General features: G+C 40.1%; 3 protein-coding genes across 8 annotated transcripts; 2 read left to right on the top strand and 1 right to left on the bottom strand.

The window, feature by feature from the left end:
- Positions 1-867: 867 nt before the first annotated feature.
- On the top strand, positions 868-2,176 carry LOC103995223 (flavonol synthase 1-like). The gene is made up of 3 exons (XM_009415767.2): positions 868-1,375; positions 1,557-1,884; positions 1,964-2,176. Exons 1-3 carry the CDS (start codon positions 915-917, stop codon positions 2,174-2,176), a joined length of 1,002 nt encoding a protein of 333 aa, XP_009414042.2. The 5' UTR covers positions 868-914.
- Positions 2,177-2,732: 556 nt separating this feature from the next.
- LOC103995224 (BRI1 kinase inhibitor 1) lies at positions 2,733-12,396 on the top strand. 5 transcript variants are annotated; one of them, XR_010489490.1, is made up of 5 exons: positions 2,733-3,150; positions 3,250-3,342; positions 4,872-4,967; positions 7,995-8,087; positions 11,687-12,396. XR_010489490.1 is itself a non-coding variant. In XM_065122053.1 (5 exons), exon 5 carries the CDS (start codon positions 9,237-9,239, stop codon positions 10,107-10,109), a length of 873 nt encoding a protein of 290 aa, XP_064978125.1. In that variant the 5' UTR covers positions 2,733-3,150; positions 3,250-3,342; positions 4,872-4,967; positions 7,995-8,087; positions 9,223-9,236; the 3' UTR covers positions 10,110-10,246. The 5 variants fall into 5 exon arrangements, 2 of the variants coding, with proteins under 2 accessions (XP_064978125.1, XP_064978124.1); XR_010489489.1 differs by having other exon boundaries at positions 4,872-7,891; XM_065122053.1 differs by lacking the exon at positions 11,687-12,396 and adding an exon at positions 9,223-10,246.
- A 1,559-nt stretch (positions 12,397-13,955) lies between these two features.
- Positions 13,956-21,311, bottom strand: LOC108953651 (protein disulfide-isomerase SCO2-like). 2 transcript variants are annotated; one of them, XM_065122055.1, is made up of 7 exons: positions 20,855-21,311; positions 20,637-20,763; positions 16,026-16,107; positions 15,618-15,824; positions 14,676-15,086; positions 14,443-14,540; positions 13,956-14,373 (listed from the first exon to the last, which is right to left on the bottom strand). In XM_065122055.1, the coding sequence occupies exons 1-5, from the start codon at positions 21,242-21,244 to the stop codon at positions 15,053-15,055; spliced, it is 840 nt and encodes a 279-aa protein (XP_064978127.1). In that variant the 5' UTR covers positions 21,245-21,311; the 3' UTR covers positions 13,956-14,373; positions 14,443-14,540; positions 14,676-15,052. The 2 variants fall into 2 exon arrangements, with proteins under 2 accessions (XP_064978127.1, XP_064978126.1); XM_065122054.1 differs by having other exon boundaries at positions 13,956-14,540.
- Between the last annotated feature and the right edge of the window lie 289 nt (positions 21,312-21,600).

Here is a 21,600-nt window from a genome sequence, read left to right as displayed (position 1 = left end):
GAACGTGTTTCGTGTCTGGTTGCTTTTTTTGGGATATTATGTAAAACCTTAAATATACACTATAATATTAACGTACGTCAAATGATATTATTAGTATATTAATATATAAGCAATAGATGTCATATTCGAATATATAAAATTATATAAAAATTATTTATGAAGATCTGACGATGGGGCTATCAAATCAATCGGATCACATGCTCATGTTGTTTTCCCAGTGGACAATTTTGTTCTCGTGCATGGAGAAGAAGATGAGGCAGCTGCAGTGAACACGCTGTGGCGACGGTCACGTCTCCTCTTCATAGTCCACACAAAGTGCACATCGTTTAGCTCTATCCCAGTCTCACGCTTGGATCTTCTGCCTCGCGGTGTTTCACGAATCATGATTGATCACGGCACGTGTGATGGAAAAGCAAGGGTGGATATAACAGGTTACGAATTCATGACTACGTCACGACTACGACCACGACTCGTTCCTGGTCGGTCATTACGTTGCTTCCTCAATGAGAACGTGAGTAGTACAGACGATAAGGCTTCTTTCTATGAGTAATAATGGAGAATATTATGGAAATTACATACTAACTATGCATCTAAAAATATTATATTTTTAAATGCTTCTTTCTATGAGTACTATGCATCGTTAGAGATGATTTTGTTCCATTTATTGACCCTAGAAGAATTATATCTGATATAAGTTCAAATAATATATTTGTTTTAGGATGCATGACCAGCTTACATCTGATGTCTCATCTAAAACGAGGAAAAGCCTCCGAAATAGCGGTTGTCATCTGTTGACCGAGTCTTGTCTTACCGGAATAAGGTCGTCTTCTCTACTCCAATTAGGCAACAGTACCTTTGTATGTCATCTCCTCCCCTTGTACCGGCTCAAGGATCCCTTACTGTGTCACCAGGGAATGGCGCAAGTCAAGGTGCAAGCCATTGCCTCCATGTTACAGTCCAAGGACACCATCCCTCCCGAGTTCGTGCGCATGGAGGACGAGCAGCCCGGCGCCACCACGTACCGCGGCCCCGCCCCCGCCGTCCCGGTCATCGACCTCGCCGACACTGACCGGGTGGTGGACGCGATCGCCGACGCGAGCCGGGAGTGGGGGATCTTCCAGCTGGTGAACCACGGAATCCCGGCCGCTGTGATCGGGGAGCTGCAACGCGTGGGGAGGGAGTTCTTCGAGTTGCCGCAAGAGGAGAAGGAGTCTTACGCGGCGGATCCTCGTTCCGGGAGCATCGAGGGCTACGGCACGCAGATCCAGAAGGATCCCAACGGCAAGAAGGCTTGGGGCGACTACTTGTTCCACAACGTCTGGCCTCCTTCTCGCATCAACCATGGAATGTGGCCCCGTCAGCCTTCTTCGTATAGGTATGCTTACTCTTTCCTTCTCTTCCCAACTCACATCTACGTGTGCATGAGTCCTCTCTCTCTCTCTCTCTCTCTCTCTCTCTCTCACACACACATACACACGCACACATCTACGTGTGAATGAGTCCTCTCTCTCTCTCTCTCTCTCTCTCTCTCTCTCTCTCTTCACCTCATGATACAGGGAGGCTAACGAGGAATACACCAAGTACTTGCTGGGAATCTTGGACAAGATACTGGACAGCCTTTCATTAGGGTTAGGGCTCGAAGGGAGTGCTCTGAAGAAGGCATTGGGAGGGGAGGAGATGGACATGCTGCTCAAGATCAACTACTACCCGCCATGCCCCCGGCCGGACCTGGCGCTCGGGGTGGTGGCTCATAGCGACTTGTCGGCGGTCACTATACTCGTCCCCAGCGACGTCCCCGGCCTGCAAATCTCCAAGGATGACCGCTGGATCGACATCGATTACGTTCCCGGTGCCCTCATCATCCACATTGGCGATCAGATTGAGGTAGCTGCTACCACCCGTGTTGCTTGCTCTTTTACCTCTCTTACCAAACATTTCATGTACTTCTTGTTTCTTGCTGTAGATTTTGAGCAATGGGAAGTACAAGAGCGTGTTGCATAGGGCCACCGTGAACAAGGAGAAAGTAAGGATATCATGGCCGGTGTTCTGCTCACCGCCGCCGGAGATGATGGTCGGCCCTCTGCCCCAGTTCGTGAGTGATCAAAACCCTGCGAAATATAAGACGAAGAAGTACAAGGACTACCAGTACTGCAAGTTGAACAAGTTGCCACAGTAAGACGATGATGAACCCAACATAGTCCGGCGAGCTTCATCGTCTTCATATCCATGTCTCTCTCGTCTTCAGATCGTTGTCTGGTTTTGTAGCTGATGTTTAAGGTTCAATATTGTGGTACTATCTTTCGCTTTTGACAATGTTCTCAAGCTACGACTAATGTTACGACTCGGATCCGATGACGTCGTGTGTTGTCAGACTCAAGTCGACGGTGTATCCCATATTCCCGCTTACGTCACGATTTAAGTGATGACAACGTGCTGTCGCACACATCACCAGGCCCAGCCGCGGTCGTGCCATAAGCGGTGACCCCATGGGGCGTTAACCCGATTCCAGACAACGGTTTCGGCTCGTCCCCGGTACAGCGCACAGGGATATGATCCGCACCGTCCGCGTGTGCTGTTACGCATCTCAAAGTCATTAATCGAAGTCTCGACACGTAGCTTGAAGCGAAATGGAGGCACAGTACGCGTCGGAACGAATTGGCTAATGGAGCTCCAATAGTTCAGGATCCGAATTAAAAATTGGGGTTCCCTTTCTGGTCTGTTACGGATCCTTGATCCAAAAGCCCGCTGTCTGCCTACGGTCGAAACGCTGATGTGAGATACCAAAGACGGCCGGAGGTGAGGCAACGGCCGCGGTGCCAAGAAAATGGCGAAGGACGCGATTCTAGGGTTCCTCCAGGCCGACGACGGGATCACCGACTCCCACGAGTTCACCGCCGTTGACGGAGTCGACCATACTGAGCTCGAGAAAGTCATCAAGGGTCTCTATGGCTTTGAGGTCGTCGAGGCCAACGCCTTTCAATCTCCCAACCCTGGTCTTTATTAATTGTCTCTTGAGGATTCCTACAGGAAATTTAAGAAGGACAATTATCTTTTTAGCGAAGAGGGGAAACTGTATGCGGTTAAAGGATCGCCGGAGGTCAACTTCTTCTTGGCCGTACCTCCGAGGGGATTTCCTTGGAAAATATGATGGTCAGTGTTATTTTTTAGTTTAATCTTGGTTCTGGAAATGGAATTGGTTGTGATATTTGAGAAGTACGAAAATATATTTAAATCCGTCTTGTGGTTCAGGCAAGATTGGATACCTAGGTTTTCAGTATTGGGTCATCATGGGCTAAAAAGAATGATCGAATTGAGATTGCCAGGGGATCTGTATCTAGAAAGGTAAAATTTCACCACCCTTCTTGTTCTCTTATTGATGGAATGCCCTTTTTGTTCTTTTATCTTTACTATCGTTTACTCAAATGCTTGAATTTGTTGTATTTGGTTGATATGAACATGTCAAGGCTTTATGTGTTAGTTCTGTTTCGTATGCATTGTGAACCTATGTGTATTTACACTTACCAAACCTGTATTCGAAGGGCAGTCAGTATTGCCAATGCAATCATAGACTCTAGGATCTTGGATAATGTTACTATGCACAATGCAAAGTTATGCTTTAGCAAAAAGTTTATCCTGCCTGACTTGTGTCAATGCCTGCATTAGGTTTACACAGACATCAACCAAAAAAAAAAATTATTTGTTTATTATAGTTCCTAGTGATTTTTTTCTTTTCCTGGAAAGCTTGATTTTTAAAAAGAAAGGGGATAACCTTGAATTCCTCAGGAAGATCGGTGCCTCTAGTTAATGTCGAATCATGTCTTAAGTTCTCTTATAAATCTTTTAAAGTCCAACTCTCTGAACTCTGAAATACCTTATCAATGTTCTAAAGTTCATGTGTTATAGTTACTATTATATTTGGTTAATTTTTGCATTGCTACAAATGGATCTTTGTTCTCCCTAGTATGGCTTATATGTATGAGGAGAGGAGAGGAGAGGAAAGGAGAGGACGGTGATTGACGGTCGACAGTCTGACAGTTTGCAGTCAATAATCCTGTTATTGATAATCAACAGTTCGTAGTTGGACTGGTATCTTAGCCTGGCGTTGGCTCTCACTAATAGGACTCCCCACTCCTCAACCTCCTCTCTTTTCCTTCTCCTATTGGGCATTGGGTTATAGGGATTTTGGTTCCTAGTTGGGTTTAGCGAAGAGTAAAGATGTGGTTTGTTGCTTATAGATAGATATGCTTTTCAGTTTTGAGACCCAAAAACTACAAATTTTCATTTGAACTGATATTACATATAATGAAAAAATAGCCCATCTTGCCTCACTCAACGCTTGTGAGGTAAGACACCAGTCCCATAAACATCAAAGTTCTCCAAAGTATATGATTACTACTAATTCTGTATTCTTCGTCATTTGATTTCATAATCACTTGTTATGTTAGTAATAGGGCAACCATGTCTTGATCTAGGAGCTCTGGTGTCTCCAATCATAATACCTAGTTCAAAGCCATTCCATTAGTATGAGAAGGCTCTGCACCTTCTTTGTAGTTTCAGGTTTTCAGGGTTTATCTGTTTGCATTTCAGTCTCCCTTACTTGTCCTGATTTTACAAAGAGATTAACCTGCCTGTAAATAATTTAGTGTTCAACTGTAGAACTTTAGAGCACCTCAGCTCGGATGCTGGCTGAAGCATTATGTTCAGAGTATTTTGCATTTCTTTATCTGACTACGGTATTTCATCCTTGTTGTTTAGGCATATTAAAGCTTGTGCCTAAAACCAAGCACGGAAATCTTTTGGTAGCAAATTCTTTTTTCATATCTTGAACTTAAAATGTTCCTGATCTTGTCTGAACTGGTTCTGTTGTTCAGTTATCATGAAGGTTTGAAGAAATGGGTGGAGGTTGGGAACTCTGGCATGTTCACACCTGAAATGGTGCTCCCTATGCACGGGGTTTCCCTTGAGAGGTAATTGTGTTTGCTTGATTCTTTAGAACGCAAGGCATATCATGATTCAGAAAGCAACCTGCTGTTACCATTGCAGCGTAAGTTGCTTGAGGCACAACTTAAATGAGGTCTAACATAAACTATTTAAGTTTTGTTAGGCTACATTAGAATGATCATTCAGTTGTTGTCAGATGTGATGTCAACAGTTTGTGGTCGACACAGTTAAAGATGATTGACCTTTTGTCTCTTGTTTCGGAAAATATTAGTTTTGTTGTAGCATCCATTTTTATCCATGATTAGATGGAGAAAAACTAGACATAGTACAAAAGTACCAAAGTCAGGGTGAACTACTGATCAAATGCTTGGTTAAGATCCTGCGTAAATTACTGCTGTTCGGAGCTGCATCATGCATTCTTAACTCTTGTTATAATCTACGAAACAACATTTTTAGCCTGTACATATCTTTGTCTTTTGGTACTCTATGTTACTCCATTTAGTGGCTTTTAAATTTCTGTCAATTCCAGGCCAACTATGATTTATATAGAATTGACAAAATTCAAGATCTCTTAGGACTGAAGGTCTGACAAATTTAGTCAAGTATGGTTGGATTAGAATATTGGTCTGGAACTAGGGTGGTAGATCTACTCCTGACCAATTTATGATCATGTTTAAGATCTGATTTTGTAATATCCAGCCAACTGGGCCACTTTTGTTGCTAAATGATTAGTACTACTCAAGTTTAGTAATATTTTGATCAACCATAAACTTTTTTTCTCTTTTTTTATTAATCAGTGAATTTGTTCAAGAACCTACATGTGCCAATTGTCCCATATTTAAAGAAAAATAAGAGATAGGTAATTTGAATGCTCAGGGTAGGTATTATTGGTTGATCCATGGGCTGATCCATTTGCGACCATTTATTATTTTGTTGGTTTCCTATACCCATTACCGACGCATTTATGAAAGTTCTTCCATATCTGTTTACTGTCTAGCTGGCTGGTCTAGTTTGCTTACTATTATTTATAAATGTTTTGATTTGCTTTCTCCTTATTTATAAGGATAAATCCAAGTATAAATTGGCATATTATTCAGCTGACTTGCCTTCAGTAAATTGAATCATCTGGTTCTCTCAACTTTGCTTCTATGTTGGAATTTTTAATGATATGAGCCTAAGTCTTAGGACTAATATACATAAGATTGAAAACCAATTCAATTCAAAATCTTAGTAAGTTGCACATAAAACTCAGTGTGTGTCACCCAACTCTTTTAATCCTTAGCCATGTTAATTTTAATCATCACTCAATATTCATCTCATGCATAAATATTTTTCTAACAAATCCCACCTTTATTAAAAGAATTGTGTTACTCTGTTTTCTTAGACAATCTCATTTGTCCATGTTATAGCTGTGAGTTTTGCTTCACCACTCTAATTTGTCAATTACACTCATGTTTGAAAAATGTTGACAAAATGACAATCACATCCCTCAATGAATTGACAGTTCTTCCCTGCTTTGCCTAATCAAAAGGAACCAAACTAAATGAAAAGCCAAAGACTTCAGTTTCTACAAGAAAAATACAATGTACTTAGATGGTCTCTCAGGGAGGTTTAGCCAGATTCAAAGCACCCATAGGAACAAGACAGCCATTTTCTTGGACTGCACCACCGGCAGTAGGCCACTCAAATTGTCATGTTTATGATAAGGAGCAATAAAGTGCACAGACACAACAAACAAGTGACCCAAACATGACTTTAGGGAAGCCCCATGAGACTTCCCATCCATATCCCATGGACCAGCTCATAAATCATTCACATCCCTGGATGTGTACACTCCACCAATGTTCATAATCCCCCCCCTACATTTCAGATTCAGGAGCTTGCTGGTCCTACATTTATTTTACCATTCCTTTAATTCTAAAGCTCCTTTGGCTTTGTTAGTACTGAGATATCATTAAAGTAAGCTGAGACTTGGAAATACCGAAATACTGGGGACAAAGACTTTGGAAATATCTGAATTATTGTAGAATATGCATGAAATTCCCCAACTGAACACAAAATTAGGAATAAATTTGAAAAAAAAAGAATCATGTAGTTGAATATTAATTGAAAACTTTCCATCAGAACTTACATGAAGATTTTAGAGAAATATAGAAGTTATGTAATTATAGATCAAAAGAGGTCTCATGGAACAAAACATGAGGACAAGGTTGGCTTACCTACTTGGATAGATGTAACTTGCATTGGGGTCTTAGTTTACATGTCCCACACAGATTTATTAAGGTCTTGTTATAGCTATGATGATTGACCCTTGTTTGTATCAACAAATGCACAGAACTCTTTGGTTGACCTTCAATTGCCACTCGGCACTTTATTGTCATGTCATGCATGCAGCTTCCCCAAGATCTATAAAAGAGGTCAAAGCCCTAAATAGAACAAATGACCTTCTAATTCTGTTAACACTTCGTTTACAAAATAGATGCTTAGCATAATAGACATGATGGGAACTTTGTGAAAACCTTGTCTTGCTTTAGACAGCTTTATTTTTCTCTTTGTTAACACTTTAGGGATGGGATGCATATAATTAATTTTCAGAAAGAAAATTACACACATGTCAGGTCTAAGTTGGATCAAGACAAGCACAATAGGCTGTGAGTTGATCACTACTGAAAAAAGGGGTCCTCAATAATTTCTTGCCGAACGTATCTTCTTTTATGTGAATCAAAAGCTAGATACGGGCCACAAGTGATACATATATAGCACTCCAATTTCAAGACAAAAAGGAAGTCTTTAGAAGATGCTGAAGCCCTTCCTCTTGGGAAAGTGCAAAATTATAGGAGGTGGTGTAGGGCCTGAAGATGTCTCCTATCTTTTGTTCACGAACCTTCCTTCTCCCCTCGTCAGATCAGGACACAAAAATGTTTGCTTGTGAGAACACTTGTGGCGAGAGGTGATTGGTCCATTTCTATGCCTCCTGTGATTTATTTGTCTTTCTTTCAGAAGTAGAAATGATTTATGATATTATTCAGATGCTGAGAATTCATCTTCTTCAGTTGTGTCAGTGACGAAACCAAGCAAGTAGCTGAAAGAAAGAGAGGACACTCGAAGGCGGTCCTCTTGAGCTAAACTGAGGTCCAACTTACAAGGTCAGTGTTCTTCTGTTTGTCCTTCCTGGTAAATATTCGCTATGTATAGGTTACATACATCTGGTATATGCCTCTTAATGATTAGGGTTGTCTTCTTGCTCATAGACTGACTAGTTGACTCCGTGTAGTCTTCTTCTATCCATGGTAGGCTTACTGACCCATATAAAAAGGAATAAATATCTAAGACAATTTAACTACAAGTTGAAGTTTTCTACTACATGATAAAATTTTACCATAACTCGAGATGGATATGAAAGAAGCCCTGCAATGAGCCTCTTTATTCACATGATGAGGTCTCTTTCAAGTCTTCTAATCTTTTCCCCACCCAAAGGTATAAATGATAGATGAGTCCCAACTGCAAATGGGTTCTATTGAACGTGCCCACCACATGTTAACTCTCATCTTTCTCACATATTTCCATGGTTTTTTTGTTTTTTTTTTTTGAAGCAAAGTAATTTCATTAAAACTCAAAAAGTATTCTGAAAACAAAGATAATGACATCGTATGCCTCTTAAAATTACCTTCCCAAATGCTACGAAATTAGCCTATGTGCCTCATCATTATATTGGCAGTTAAACAAACATGTATCACTGTGCAGATTGCAAAGGTGCCGAGGCACCACCCTACTATGACCATTGACAAAACTGATGCATTCATTCCATAGACACTGTACAAATCACTATATTCCTCCAGTCTCGATGTTTTGCCTCGTCAAAGGCAGCCAGCTTGCATGTCCAGCAGTTACCAGTACATTCTTTGTTTTGACTACATATCTCCACTTTGTTGGCAAACCCATGTTTTAGATTACATTATGTAGTAGTTAACGGGCACACATGCATGCACAGTACGTAGCCACGTGCAGAGACACAACCCATCCAATAGTTGACTCTTAATATTCTCCTTTTTTTTTTATTTTTAAAGATACTGACTAACTTAGCTAAGTAGTAAATTAACTTGGACATGACATATATATATATATATATATATATATATATATATATATATATATATATATATATATATATATATATATATATATATCAGTTAAGTTTGGATATATTTGCCCAGTGATAATGAACATGAAACATTGATGGCCCCATTTATATACTTCCTCTCTTGAACCTGCGTCTGATAGCAAAAATTTGGGCCATGGACATACAACACCACCAAAGGGAGAGAGTGAAGACAGCTAGTGAAGGTAATAAGGGTGGTGTTGTTCCTCCACCACCCCCACCATCATCAGCAGCTGCTTCGCCTTCTCATGAGTTCTCCTTCACCATCTCCTTCCACCCTCCACTAAGCTCAGCACCAAAGACCCTCAAAAGCGGCAAGGCCACGGCCACTTCCGCCGTCGACTTGGCCCCGGCCGACGATATCTTCCTTCACGGCCACCTCCTCCCCCTCCACCTGCTCCCTTCCCCGACCAGCCCTCCCCGCCCCTCGGACATTACCTTCGAAAACTTCGGCCTCACTGTCGACCACGCCGACGCCGACCGAAGCCAGAAGCATGAGGCCGGCGTCGACCACGAAGACGACGGCGGTAAGAACAGGGAGAAAGCCAAGGGCAGGAGCTTGTCTTCCTTCTTTGGCTTCGGGTGGTTGAGGAGGAGGAACGGCGATGGAGAGAAAGAGGAGGACTTCAAGAAGAAGCCGCAGAAGAAGAAAAGAGGGTTAGACGTGGGCCGGCTTCTGAGGAAGTACGCGAGAATCGTGGAGCCGCTCTTCTTCCTCCGGGCGGAGAAGGAGAAGCCCGACCTCCGCCGGAGGCCGTACTCCTTCTCCGGCCACTCCACCGGTAGGGAACGGGAGGGGTGGCGGAGTAAGTCGCAGCTGTCAGCGCCGGACTCCACGACGACGTCTCGGACCAACAGCGGCCTCCTCTCCGCCACATCCATGGCCTTCTCTTCCTCCGACAACAGCACCATGGAGGAGCTGCAGAGCGCGATCCAGGCGGCCATCGCGCACTGCAAGAACTCCATTGCTTCCAAGCAGGAGATGCATGTAAACGCCGCGACTAGGTAGTAAATTTGTGTGCAGCGTAAGAACCGATGGCACGTAGAAACTGTGCAGGTGATGTAGATGATTGAGATGTGTCTCTGTGCAAGAACATGTCACTGAAGAGACAATTCAATCTTCAATTAAAGGATTTGTTCTTTTAATTTTCTACCTCACTTAGAATAACTTATATTTTCTGATAGTGACTCCCATGGTTTCCAGCTTGAACACGGCAAAGCCCATATCATTGAAGTGTTTGTAATTTATGCTATCTATATAAAGTTTTATAATTAACAAATAAAAGTATTTGTTGATCTTTATTTTCAGCAATAGAATTTTAAATTAAGATTAATTCTTTAGTCAATTAATGAAGCCATTGCTATTCTCCAACTAGTGAATTCCTTTTTTATTAGAGTTGCATATGTGAAAAGCATGCAAGTGTTTCACTTACATTAGAAAACATGGACACATGACGTATTGTCATATGTGCATGTCTTGATTTACATGTACAACAAGATTCTTGTATTTTAGGTAATTGCTTTATTTGTTAAACCAAAATTAGAATATAAGTAAATAATCACATCAAAATTATTTAATTATTGATTAAATAATGAGTTGGGGATTCTTATGGTCTCTTGTGATCTGTGTGTGATATGTATCCATTTCTGACCAGAAGATGAGATTTTATTAAATAAGAAAAATATTATAATATCTCAAAATAGTCTAACACTAAAGTTTCTCAATACAAATGAGTTTTTATCTCATAGTCCTCAAGAGCTTTTTTTTTTTTTTTTTTGTTTAAGAAGAGAAATGTACTATGGAGCAGCTACTTATGAACCTAAGAAGATTATTCAGCATAGATAAAAAAAAGCTTTCCATCATACACATTAAAGGAAAACATAAAGAGCAGAAAATATAATGTCCAGAAATTGGACCATTATGGATTTTGCCAATTTGTATGTATAGGATTTCCACACATTCGACTTGATTTGTTCAACCATATATTTCTACTATATCACTGAATAGTTTGGCATGTATTCCATGGTTGCAATACATTATTATTCTTTTCTGAAATCCTTAAGCAAAGCTAATTCCTATTTGGCGTACCGAATTGGATGGGCCAATTTTGATTTGCATTTATGACACATGCATGTTGAGAGCCAATACAGAATTATAGGCTAATCTTTTGCAAATCAAAGCTCGATACATGACACATACTCCGATCTAGTTCTCGAGTTAGACTCCAATTAATATAGAGTCGCTATCCGCCATCGAAAAGTAATTTATGAGTACTTTGATTTCGAAAATAGTTCTCGCGCTAAGATTATGACAACATATGATATTAGAGCAACAACTATTTGTGAGGATCATATCTGAAATTTTATGAACAAGAAAACAAAGAGATTAAATGCTCTGTTGTCAAGTTTGGACCCAGAGATTAAGCAAAGCCATGGTTGGCAAATGCAGATGAAATAGAATCATTGGTCCCTCCATAGATTGGACTACAATAGCTGAGGAACTACCTGATACCCTAACCAAAGACAAACCATTTAATGTTGTGCACCAAGGTGATTGCAACCCCTCATCAGACTGTAATCATGCAGATGTGCTGTTGGAGTTGGCCCATGAATTGCTGCATTAATCACTGCACCTGTTACAGCCTCCAATGTTGATCATCATGGAAGCTTAGGATGATTTGGAAGGGCACAACTGAGTCCAATGGAGATCTGACACAATCCTCAACTAAAAGGAGAGCACTAAGCAAAGGCAAGCAATAATTCTGTGTGAGGTCCATCAAGATAGAAATGTCTCATTCAGAATAGGTTACATTTGATTCATTCAGAATAAGCAAAAGCCAAGGATTATAGTGCAGAGAGCACCATCATTGGCTGAAAGGATTTGCTCAGATGAGGTTACTGTTATGTGAACATAAATTTAAGACTCCTGAAGTGCATGAAATTAGATTACTGTCATCAAGCAAGGAGAGAGGTCAGATGCATATGTAGAACAGAGAGGCTCATGTTTTACATGCACCAATTATCAACAATGAGCTCACAATTAGTTTGTAAATGATGTTATGAACTTCATATGAGGAGGATCAATGCAATTGCCTGTAAATATATGCTTCCATGAAGAGGAATACTGTAATGTAGGTGTCTCAGGAATACTGGTTGTTAAGATGCTTAAATGTCTCAGACATCAGAAAACACTAATTATAAGCACAACAATTTAATAGGAAAGAAAGATGGCAAGTTCCCTGAATGTGATGCCAAATTGTCCCTGATATCTTTATGGAATCTTTAGCTGAATCATATTGCCAATCTAGTGTGCACTGTGGACCAAATAAATTCTGATAACCTTGAATGTTACAAAGAAAGTTAATGGCAACAAATAAGCAGAGTTGATGAACAAACTCAAGCATATCAAGATGAAGATGACTCCAAGTCAATTTGCAATTAGCAGCACATTATCTAAAATTTGGTTTGAGAAGCTACTTGAGTCATTCGAACAAAGTCACAACATAAGAAAATAATGATGGTAACTGAAAAAAAATAATGCAGTTTACAAAAATTTTAAGAAGAATGTCTGGTACTCCCTTTGCAAATAATTAGCCTTGAAAATTTGGATCCAATTCGGTAAGCGAAACTCGAAAAACATTGGCACACTCAGATGAAACAACAGGTGTAGACATATGAAGAACTAATGGCATATTTTCTTAGCAACAATGAGTTGAAAAATACAAAGAATGAACAAAGAAATCAAGTATGAACTTGTAAATGATAATAAATAAAAGGACTTCATGATAACTAAAACAGGGAGTATATCATTGGATAAAGAATTAAATTGATATAGAAAGCTATTAGTTGAGCAAGAGAACATCACCATAAGATCTCATAAACCCTTTTCTTGTCGATCTCATGAAGGAAATCCTTTTACAAAAAATTATATGAATTTCTAACAATGAAACTCTGAGGTATAAACCTTTCAAAATTGGTGCCAAATAAATTATCCCTCTCTTCTGACTAGAAAGATGAAAGCATTCTACAAGATAATTCTGAAATTGCAGTATCACTTCAGCTAATTATGTTGAAGCAGACAGTGAAGCAGCAAAAAAACACCAAGAAAAATTCAATCATTGACAAGCCAAAGTTGTCATCAAATGATGATTTAGGGCGCAAAAAAAGCAGAGAGTATATCACTTAGGAGCAACAAAAGATAAGAGACTTGGCTAGAATCTAGAGACTAATTCTTGATCCAGTTGTAGTGGAGACAGATGACATGGAAGCAGAAGAGGCACCTCCAGACCTTAAAAATTCTGTAAGATGGCCAGTGTATGGGGATAGCAGATAAGAAGCATTGTGTTAAGTATCATTCACAGCATCAATTAGGTGACAAACTAAGGCAATCAGATAATACAGAGTGGGGTAGCAAGCACAAGCAACATTGAAAGACAATGTACCTTACTAACTTGCACTACAACATCTGTGGTGGAAGAGATTGGAAACTATCATGAAGCTCTCAGCATCAAGAACAACCAAACAATGGTTCCATCATTCATCTAAATGATGCAGTTCCTCCATTATCTTACCATGTCAACAAAGGAGCCTCATTCAATTTTGAAGAACAACACTTCCGAGTACGTATAGTTTTGAGATGATAATCTTTTTCAGTGGAACCAAATTTATTCTGAGAAGGTGATTCAGATGAATAATGCTATGTTTCCACAGGCTTCACATGGAAGGTAGCATCTAACAAAACTGGCTGTAACAATGATAAGTCGATTTCATTTTTTTTTTCCCTTTGTTATCTTTTGTACAGTTCTTATCTTGTACATTTTAGATTCATATATTTCTTGAGAGGTCACACATCATATGAAATAATAGAGTAGAACAAGTTGTTGGCATATAATATTTTCTAAAGTTTGCTGGTAACAAGAACAAGGACATGAGTGACAGAATCCAAAATCATGTTACCTCCACAGTCTCTGTCTCTGCTCTTTGTTCCTCAGAACTCAGACAACAGGACAAAGGCATGACTGTTCCCCAACCAAGAGGGACAAACTAGATTGCAGCAAGAGAAAAGCTACCGAGAGAACCTCATCTGCACAGATTTGAATTCAGGTTCAGCATTCACACAATTAATCTTCCAGCTGAAACTTTGTGTACAGCAGACAAAGGGAAGAAGAGAAGGGCCGTAAACACCACATGGTTGAAAGTACAGTGAATTAATTGACAGAAAACAGACATTGATTGATGACTTAATATACAGCTGCCTCCTCAAATCCCAGTGCCTGCACAATCCACCATCATTTCCAACTTAGCTAAAGGCAATAGCTTCAACAAGATGAAGAGAAAGAAACCTGTTCATGAACTGTCCTTTCTCTCTTCGTTGCTTCAGTATCATGAAGAGTTTATCATTTCCGCCATTAGAGAAGGCTCCTTCTTGGCCGTAGAGGTCCTACAAAACACAACAGGGGATAACAAAACCCCATCTATGAGACACTGTAGGCAGATGCAGCAAAGATCTAAAGAAGCCACAGTAAGAAGAAACGTTCCGTTCCAGATTAGCTTGCCAAAGGGAACGAAATCGGACCTATGTTGGCTTGACAAGAAGCTCATCATCAACCTCGTCGCTCTTCTTTGCCGTCACTGCCGCCGCCGAGCGGCGACGGGCCTTCTTGATTCCAAACAACACCCACCAGTTAATGGATCCTTTCAGCGGCCGCTCCCACCGGGCCCCGTCCTCGTCGGTCCGAAGCTCTTCCCTCAAGGTGGTGATGACCCGCTGATGCGGCCCGCGTTGGTGGGTGTCCTTGAGCGGGAGCAGCCGGCCCTCGAAGAAGAGTCGATCAGCGTCGATCATCGAGTGGCTGCCGACGGCAAACTCGAAGTCGGGATCGGGCGGCGGGCTCGTGGTCCGTGCGGCGTGCTGCTCCACGACGAAGTCACTGGAGAACGAGATGCGCGGGTTCATCGGCGGCACCACCGGCGCGCCGCAGATTGCCTGCTTATCCAAGTTGCACCTGTTAATGCATGCCATCTCAAGGCGAAACTGGTAGGCTGGTCAAGCCTGTTTTATATGGTGTGTGTGTGATGGTTATATAGGGTGGCATATAGATCTGTGCAAACATTGTTCATCAACCGATGATGTCTTTGTTCTCTACAAGCATTGCGTTGATGTTTTTTGTGTGTGTATGTATGTATACATATATATACATATATATATATATATGTATATATATATGTATGTACATATGTACATATATACATATATATATACATATATATACATATATGTATATATATGTATACACACACACATATATATATATATACACACACACACACACTCAAAGGGGCCAGTAAACTCATCACCTTGCCAAGTTTCTGTAGATGACCTTAGAACAATGGAACCAACCATTTTGTTGATAGCAAACACGGATCTTTCTCTCCTGACTCAAACTAGATCTCACTTCAAGGGTTACAAAGCAAGTGATTTAGAACAGTCAGGAAATGACTACTTGAGACAAAGTACCTCTTAGTAGTAGCCAAAAAGAGATGATCTCTCCCTCTTTTGGTCTCCCTTGTTGGTGGCAAGGATTCATCCTTGAGGAACTTCATATCAAAAGGAGTCTTGAGTAGGCATGTGAGTGATATGTTCCCCACCCCAATGCGGTTCCAAAGGCCATGAATGCTATCATATATCAGTTGAAGAGGCATGCGAGTCTTGTGTTTCCCACCCCTACACAGTTCCAAAGGTCATCAATGTTATCGAGCACAAACATAATAGAAAACAGCACAGCCAAGCAGAAAAGTAATAGAAACCAGGCTCTCCTGATTCCAGGATTCTAAAGGGAGCCCAGGGTAATGCAACCATACAATTTGCAAGTTTTCAAGTAAAAAAGTCGAAAATCCGATTGACGAGATGAGATGTAGTTAGTACCTCTCCTTGAAGAGACCATTACCCTCCAGAAAGAACAGCCAAAGCCTCCACCTTCGACGAAAATCAGAAAAGACGCTATGAGCTGAGGTTGGCAAGGAGGAAAAGAGAAGAGAAAAACAGGATGAGATATCAATGGATTTTTAATCTATTTATACTTCTGCTGATAATTCATGAACAAAGAATTTGACATTAAAAGAAGATAATGGTCTTCATGACCAGGAGAAGACAATCATATTGGCACCAAATTAGGGATCCATAATACAAGTAAGAAAATAAGATAGCTGAAAGTGTACCAAAAGCTCTAACTGAAGGAACAAGATACTAAGTTGCTTCCTAATGACTAAATGCACTTCTTTAGAATATCAAATAATGTATGTAGATGCTGTAATTCTAACTCCTAATTCTTAACAAATTTCTCGATTCAAGTTTGAGAGAGCTATTTTTTTCGATCTATGGTTCGATGCAATAATGCTTTTGTATCCGTTCATTGATAATGTTCATCGAGCCGGTAACTGTAACTTGTGTAATGATTTACTTGACAACTTCTGAAATTATCAATGCTATGTACTTAAGGCACAAGTGGCGGACATGGCACTGCAGGTAATGTGTTGTTAAAATTGTGTGCTGTTGATGCATGATCATATCTACTTGATGAATGGTATTTACACAACCAAAGCCTATTCCTACAAGCTCTCCATGTGTGAATAGCTAGTAATAGAAACTATATATTCCTCTGGTGTCCCTGGTTTCACACAATCTTAAGCTACATTTTGCGACATCTGATGCAGTAAGCCTTCATTCAAAGGTATTTAATTCAGCAACTGTCTTAGGGTTTCTCCCCCTAATCTTAAGTTCAGATGCATGTTGCATGATGATTGTAGCATAAGAAAAAGGAATCTCAACAACTGATTTCTTGCACTTACATGTCGGCATATACACCATAATGAGACAAACAACTATAGATAATAGTTCCAGGGTTGGTCTTATAAAAGTGGTCTAAGAAGTCTCAAGATACGAGGGATGAGAAAGAACCAGGAAGCAGGTCCAAGCAAAATAATAATGGCTTAAACAGAACAAAAAAAAGAGATATATGAAAAAAGTAAATGAGAAACGAACAAGTATTAGAAGAGATAATGAATCCTTGTAATGACTCCCTCCTTTCCAACATATGCCTCCTTTTACACTAAATATAATATATCATTTAAATCAGACCTGGATAAAACTACAATATATGAAAGGAATAGAAAATGCACATGATTATATGGAAGCACTTTTTTGATGCACTAAAGTTCATCGGACAAGGCACATTTGCAAAAATGCTAAACTTACTGTAAACCTTGCACACATCAGCTGCTTGCAAAAATGCTAAACTTACTGTAAACCTTGCAGAAAGAAGACCAAAATTTAGAAGTGAGAGAGAGCTGCATTAATTTTAGAAATTGCATTAGCTGTAAAACAATACAAAACATGCACGGAATAAAAGTCATTCCTGGCTCTATTTCCAAGGGCTCCTGCTTAATTTGACTCATAACTTATATTAGGTCAACTTAATCTCGGCTGTAAGAGCTCATGACAGCCGATTGCCATTCTTGTCTACCTTTGGTGTTATTCTGGCACTCATCTCAGGGTGCATCCTTGAAAGGTATCTTTTTGTGTCCCTTTGAACAATTTCGGCCATCACAAACTTGATCGAACATCCAAAAAGTGCCTCCAATATCAAGGACCTTAAAGCCTTTCTCAGTCCGCTTTGCGAACTTGTTAAAGCTATTTTTGTTAAGTCAGCAGCTTGCATTATTTGCCACACTCCCAACCTTGGTTTTGCTTTCAGTTTCAACTTCTATCTGATTTTTTTTGTTTGATACTTGTTGAACTCCTGCATCATCTCCTTAACATTTGGGGTCAAAAAATAGCATCAAGCCTGTAATCTGATAACCACTTTACCAGCTTCAAACCAATGAACTTGGATAGTCAGATTGAAAAAAAGAATGTGGAGTCCTGACATCCGCTTATCACATCAGGAGATGGAACAGAAGCAGAAGTATCAGCGGTGTGTATGCCATCACCAGAATTTGGATGCACAAATTTATATATAATTCCCTGCCAAACTATAGATTCGTTAGAAAAAAGGTTCCAAGATTCATATTCCATGGGCAAAGGTATGACATTTACCTTCACTCTCAAATAGCATAACATATTTAGGCTATCACTGATTAAAAATAAGGGGTAGAAGACAGAACACTTGACAAGAATATGAATCTTCAGCAATACTCACAACACAATAAGTGTTTTTTCTCTTACATATTAATGCACAAATGTTTGGAAAGCATAAAGTGGATGAAACATTTTGTTAAATATTGGCTTGTCTTGCAAGCTTAGCACCCTCAAAAAACATTTGGTCCACACTAAACTGCCAAAAACATAGTCTGTGATTTTATGGCTGCAGAGCATAGATGGCACTAAAACCATATTAAACAAAAATTGAAAAATGTTTCTATATCTGCTCTATGAAGGAATCTTAAGTATCATTTATCAGAATTTACTTGTCGAAGGAATGAATTAAGGTGGTTTTCCATTGTCTACATCTTCCATCACATTGATGTCCTCCCGTACCGTTATTTTCTGGACATATCCTGGACAAGAATCAAACTAAAAATGAGATATTCAGACTAGTAAAGTGTTTTAAACATCTATGTGTCATGCAAAGGGAATCTTCTGTTATAATAGAATTAGAAATGTCTTAGACTCATTCAAGAATGGAGGTCAAAATGCTTTTTAGAAAGAATATATCAATGAACTTCTGTGAAATGATTCTATATAATTTGGCCAATTATCTCAATCATGGAATATCAATGAGAAAAACATCCATGTCACTAATGGATTCCCTGCGACTTTTGATTTATAGACGAGTCAAACATCTGATTTGCGAACAGAAATAGAAATAGTATATAACAACTAGTAACATAAAACTGCAATAAGATTTAGATATATAAAATATATTAGTCAACCACACTGCAATGGAAAAAGTGATATATTCTTGAGGTAAAAATGGCAACTGTACCAGAAATACTATGGCAAGAATTTTTGTTCACAATGATTATGAGCCATTTGATTAGTACCCATACTGCTATTACAGGATTAATCTTCACCCTTCACTGCACGAACATGCAAATAGGCCATTGTTACGTCCTATCCTGTTACCCAAAAAAAATGTAACTCCCTGCCTCCATCAACACCTCTTTCAGGTCAACTGTTGTCCCTAGGCTTCTTAACAAAATAAAAGAAGGAACAAATACAGAAAAGCTTGTTTTAGTAATGGTCAAGATGGAGCAACTCATCAAACTTCACTACGTCTACTTTTTGGAATAAGGGATTATTAGAGGATAATATGTTATGAAAATGCACGTTGGGGTGAGGCAAGACAGAGGAGTTTAAAATGGTCATATATGGCTGTTACCAAATCAAAGAAATTTTTTACTCAACTTCTGAAGCTAATTTTAATATGAGATATAACTAACTAGATTGTGTTTAATTTTGAAAAGTGCTTCATGCCATAAAACACACTTGGAACAAACTTCATAAAGTCTTTGATGTCAAAGCATGGCACACAAGGTTCTAAATAATTCACATTCTTTAGAAGCATACACAAGAATGTTTCTCTGTAATCAACATCCTCTAAATAGAGAAAACACAACCTTAGATAGAAGGTCACTTCTACTATATTCTAGATTTTTCTTTAACTGATGTAGATACAGTACCAGAAGAGACCAGCAATTTACTATGATAAAGGAAAAAAATGTCATGACACATTTAATGGACATAGAACCAAAAAAAATATGTTCTATAGGCGCTTGTTGGATTGTACCTTAGATCTAAATCATCAATCTAGATCCCTGCAAATTGAGAATTTTAGGGGAAAATTTGTATATTCAATATAGGAGCCCATGAATAACCAAATTAATAACCATGTTGCAACCCAAAAAGTGCAGAAATTAACCTAATATTCCACTGCCAATTCTCATGTAAGAAGGCAATCCCACATCATCTAACAACCATTTACTGATTCCAAATCCAATAAAACTTTTGATTTTTGTTATTCCATGAATGACAATTCACTGAAGCAAATCAAAAAATGATCATTCAGTCATTGGCACTCAAGCGGAAGAGATTTACCTATCAAAGTTGCAAAAAAAAATCAGCATAAAAGAGTAGCTGGACTTGAGAGATAATGTTCCAATTAAGATTCTCAGAGAAAGACTCCAAATCTGAGAAATGTAGACCTAATAGATGAATGCTTGTCGGTTCTAGTCAGGTCTCTCCTGCACCCACTATGAAACTGCCGCATGACATTATGGTGTTAAAGACAGAGACCAATCAAGCACTACTGATGCAGTATCCTGAACCAAGCCAGCTATAGAAATCATAAATAGTTCAGCAGCAACCCAGTTGAACTGCCAGTTTGCACGGATTTCCAGTTAAGTGGCATGCTGGTTTTATGATATGAACATGAATAGAAATATCAATTTTAATAATTAACGCGGCCTCATAGAAGAATGCAATCGATTGTAAACCAAAATGAATAAAATCTCAAACACATAAACGAAATGTACGAACCTATTCCAAGGCAGGGAACGCACTTGCAGATCGTCTCCCGCCCCCTTTTGTTGTAGTAGCTCACCAACCCCGTCCCCTGGCAACTCCTACACTTCCCCGTCCACTCGTACACCACTGGCTTACAATCCTTCCGTAGGAAAATGTCAAAGACCAGTCAGGTCCTCACGGTTAACGAATCAAGAAGGCAAATCGAAGGACAAACAAGAACAAATTGCAACCTCGATACTGGGATCACACTGGAGCCTGCGGTCGATCTCCTGCGGTGACACCGGGGAAGAGTCAGGGTAGGTCATCGGCAGCGGCAGGGCGTCGGAGTCGTTGGCCAAGTAGCTCTCCCGGTCCCGAGACCACCACCACCACTTGCTTTTCTTCTTCTTCTTCTTATTGCCGCTGCTGCTCTGGTCCGTGCTCTCCTCCGTCGCGTTAATTCGAGTCCCGGGGTCCCGGGCAGACATTCTCCCTCCATCGGGCGGGTCGCCCCGGGGGCGGAACCAGTCCGAGGAGGCGTCCGCGGCTGCGCGGCAACGGAGGAGGCAACGCGAGGGGATGCGAAGGAGAGGCGGGGCTACGGGGTTGGAGAGAAGGGGATTAGGGTTGGTGAGGGCCATGGCAAGCGAAGCGGGAAACGAAGGGCTTCGTGTCCTCCTCCGGCATCTTTAACTGCCGGGCGAGGAAGACCATTTTGGATCGCAGAACGAAGGGAGGCTTCTTTGTTTTTGTACCCGTTGGATCGGTTGCAGTTGGTCGGTGATCATGATGAACGGAGATCCCGAACTGAAAGAAACCTCTCCGAACTTGAAAAGTTGTATTACCTAACATTTTTACCCGCAGAACGTTACCATTATATTATTGGAACTATATAGGACCCACTGCACGTGGCACACATGTCTCGCCTTTCTGCGTACGTGAAGGGATGTCAACTTTTGAGTGATTTTTCAACGAACCAGATTAGAGAACGCCGTCT

Source organism: Musa acuminata, chromosome BXJ2-8, assembly GCF_036884655.1.
Source record: "Musa acuminata AAA Group cultivar baxijiao chromosome BXJ2-8, Cavendish_Baxijiao_AAA, whole genome shotgun sequence".
In the NCBI taxonomy this organism is placed as follows: domain Eukaryota; kingdom Viridiplantae; phylum Streptophyta; class Magnoliopsida; order Zingiberales; family Musaceae; genus Musa; species Musa acuminata.
Note: the sequence above shows the minus strand (reverse complement) of the source record. Positions and strands in the feature narration are given on the sequence as shown.

Bases quoted from the DNA above. Each gene is read 5' to 3' on its own strand.
- LOC103995224 (XM_065122053.1), top strand. From the start codon at position 9,237: ATGGACATACAACACCACCAAAGGGAGAGAGTGAAGACAGCTAGTGAA.
- LOC108953651 (XM_065122054.1), bottom strand. From the start codon at position 21,244: ATGGCCCTCACCAACCCTAATCCCCTTCTCTCCAACCCCGTAGCCCCG. The intron at 16,108-20,636 runs GTTCGTACATTT...TGCCAACCTCAG, and splicing joins CGTTCCCTGCCTTGGAATAG to CTCATAGCGTCTTTTCTGAT. The intron at 15,087-15,617 runs GTACTTTGTCTC...TTGGATAAGCAG, and splicing joins TTTTTGGCTACTACTAAGAG to GCAATCTGCGGCGCGCCGGT.
- LOC103995223 (XM_009415767.2), top strand. From the start codon at position 915: ATGGCGCAAGTCAAGGTGCAAGCCATTGCCTCCATGTTACAGTCCAAG. The intron at 1,376-1,556 runs GTATGCTTACTC...CTCATGATACAG, and splicing joins CGTCAGCCTTCTTCGTATAG to GGAGGCTAACGAGGAATACA. The intron at 1,885-1,963 runs GTAGCTGCTACC...TTCTTGCTGTAG, and splicing joins ACATTGGCGATCAGATTGAG to ATTTTGAGCAATGGGAAGTA.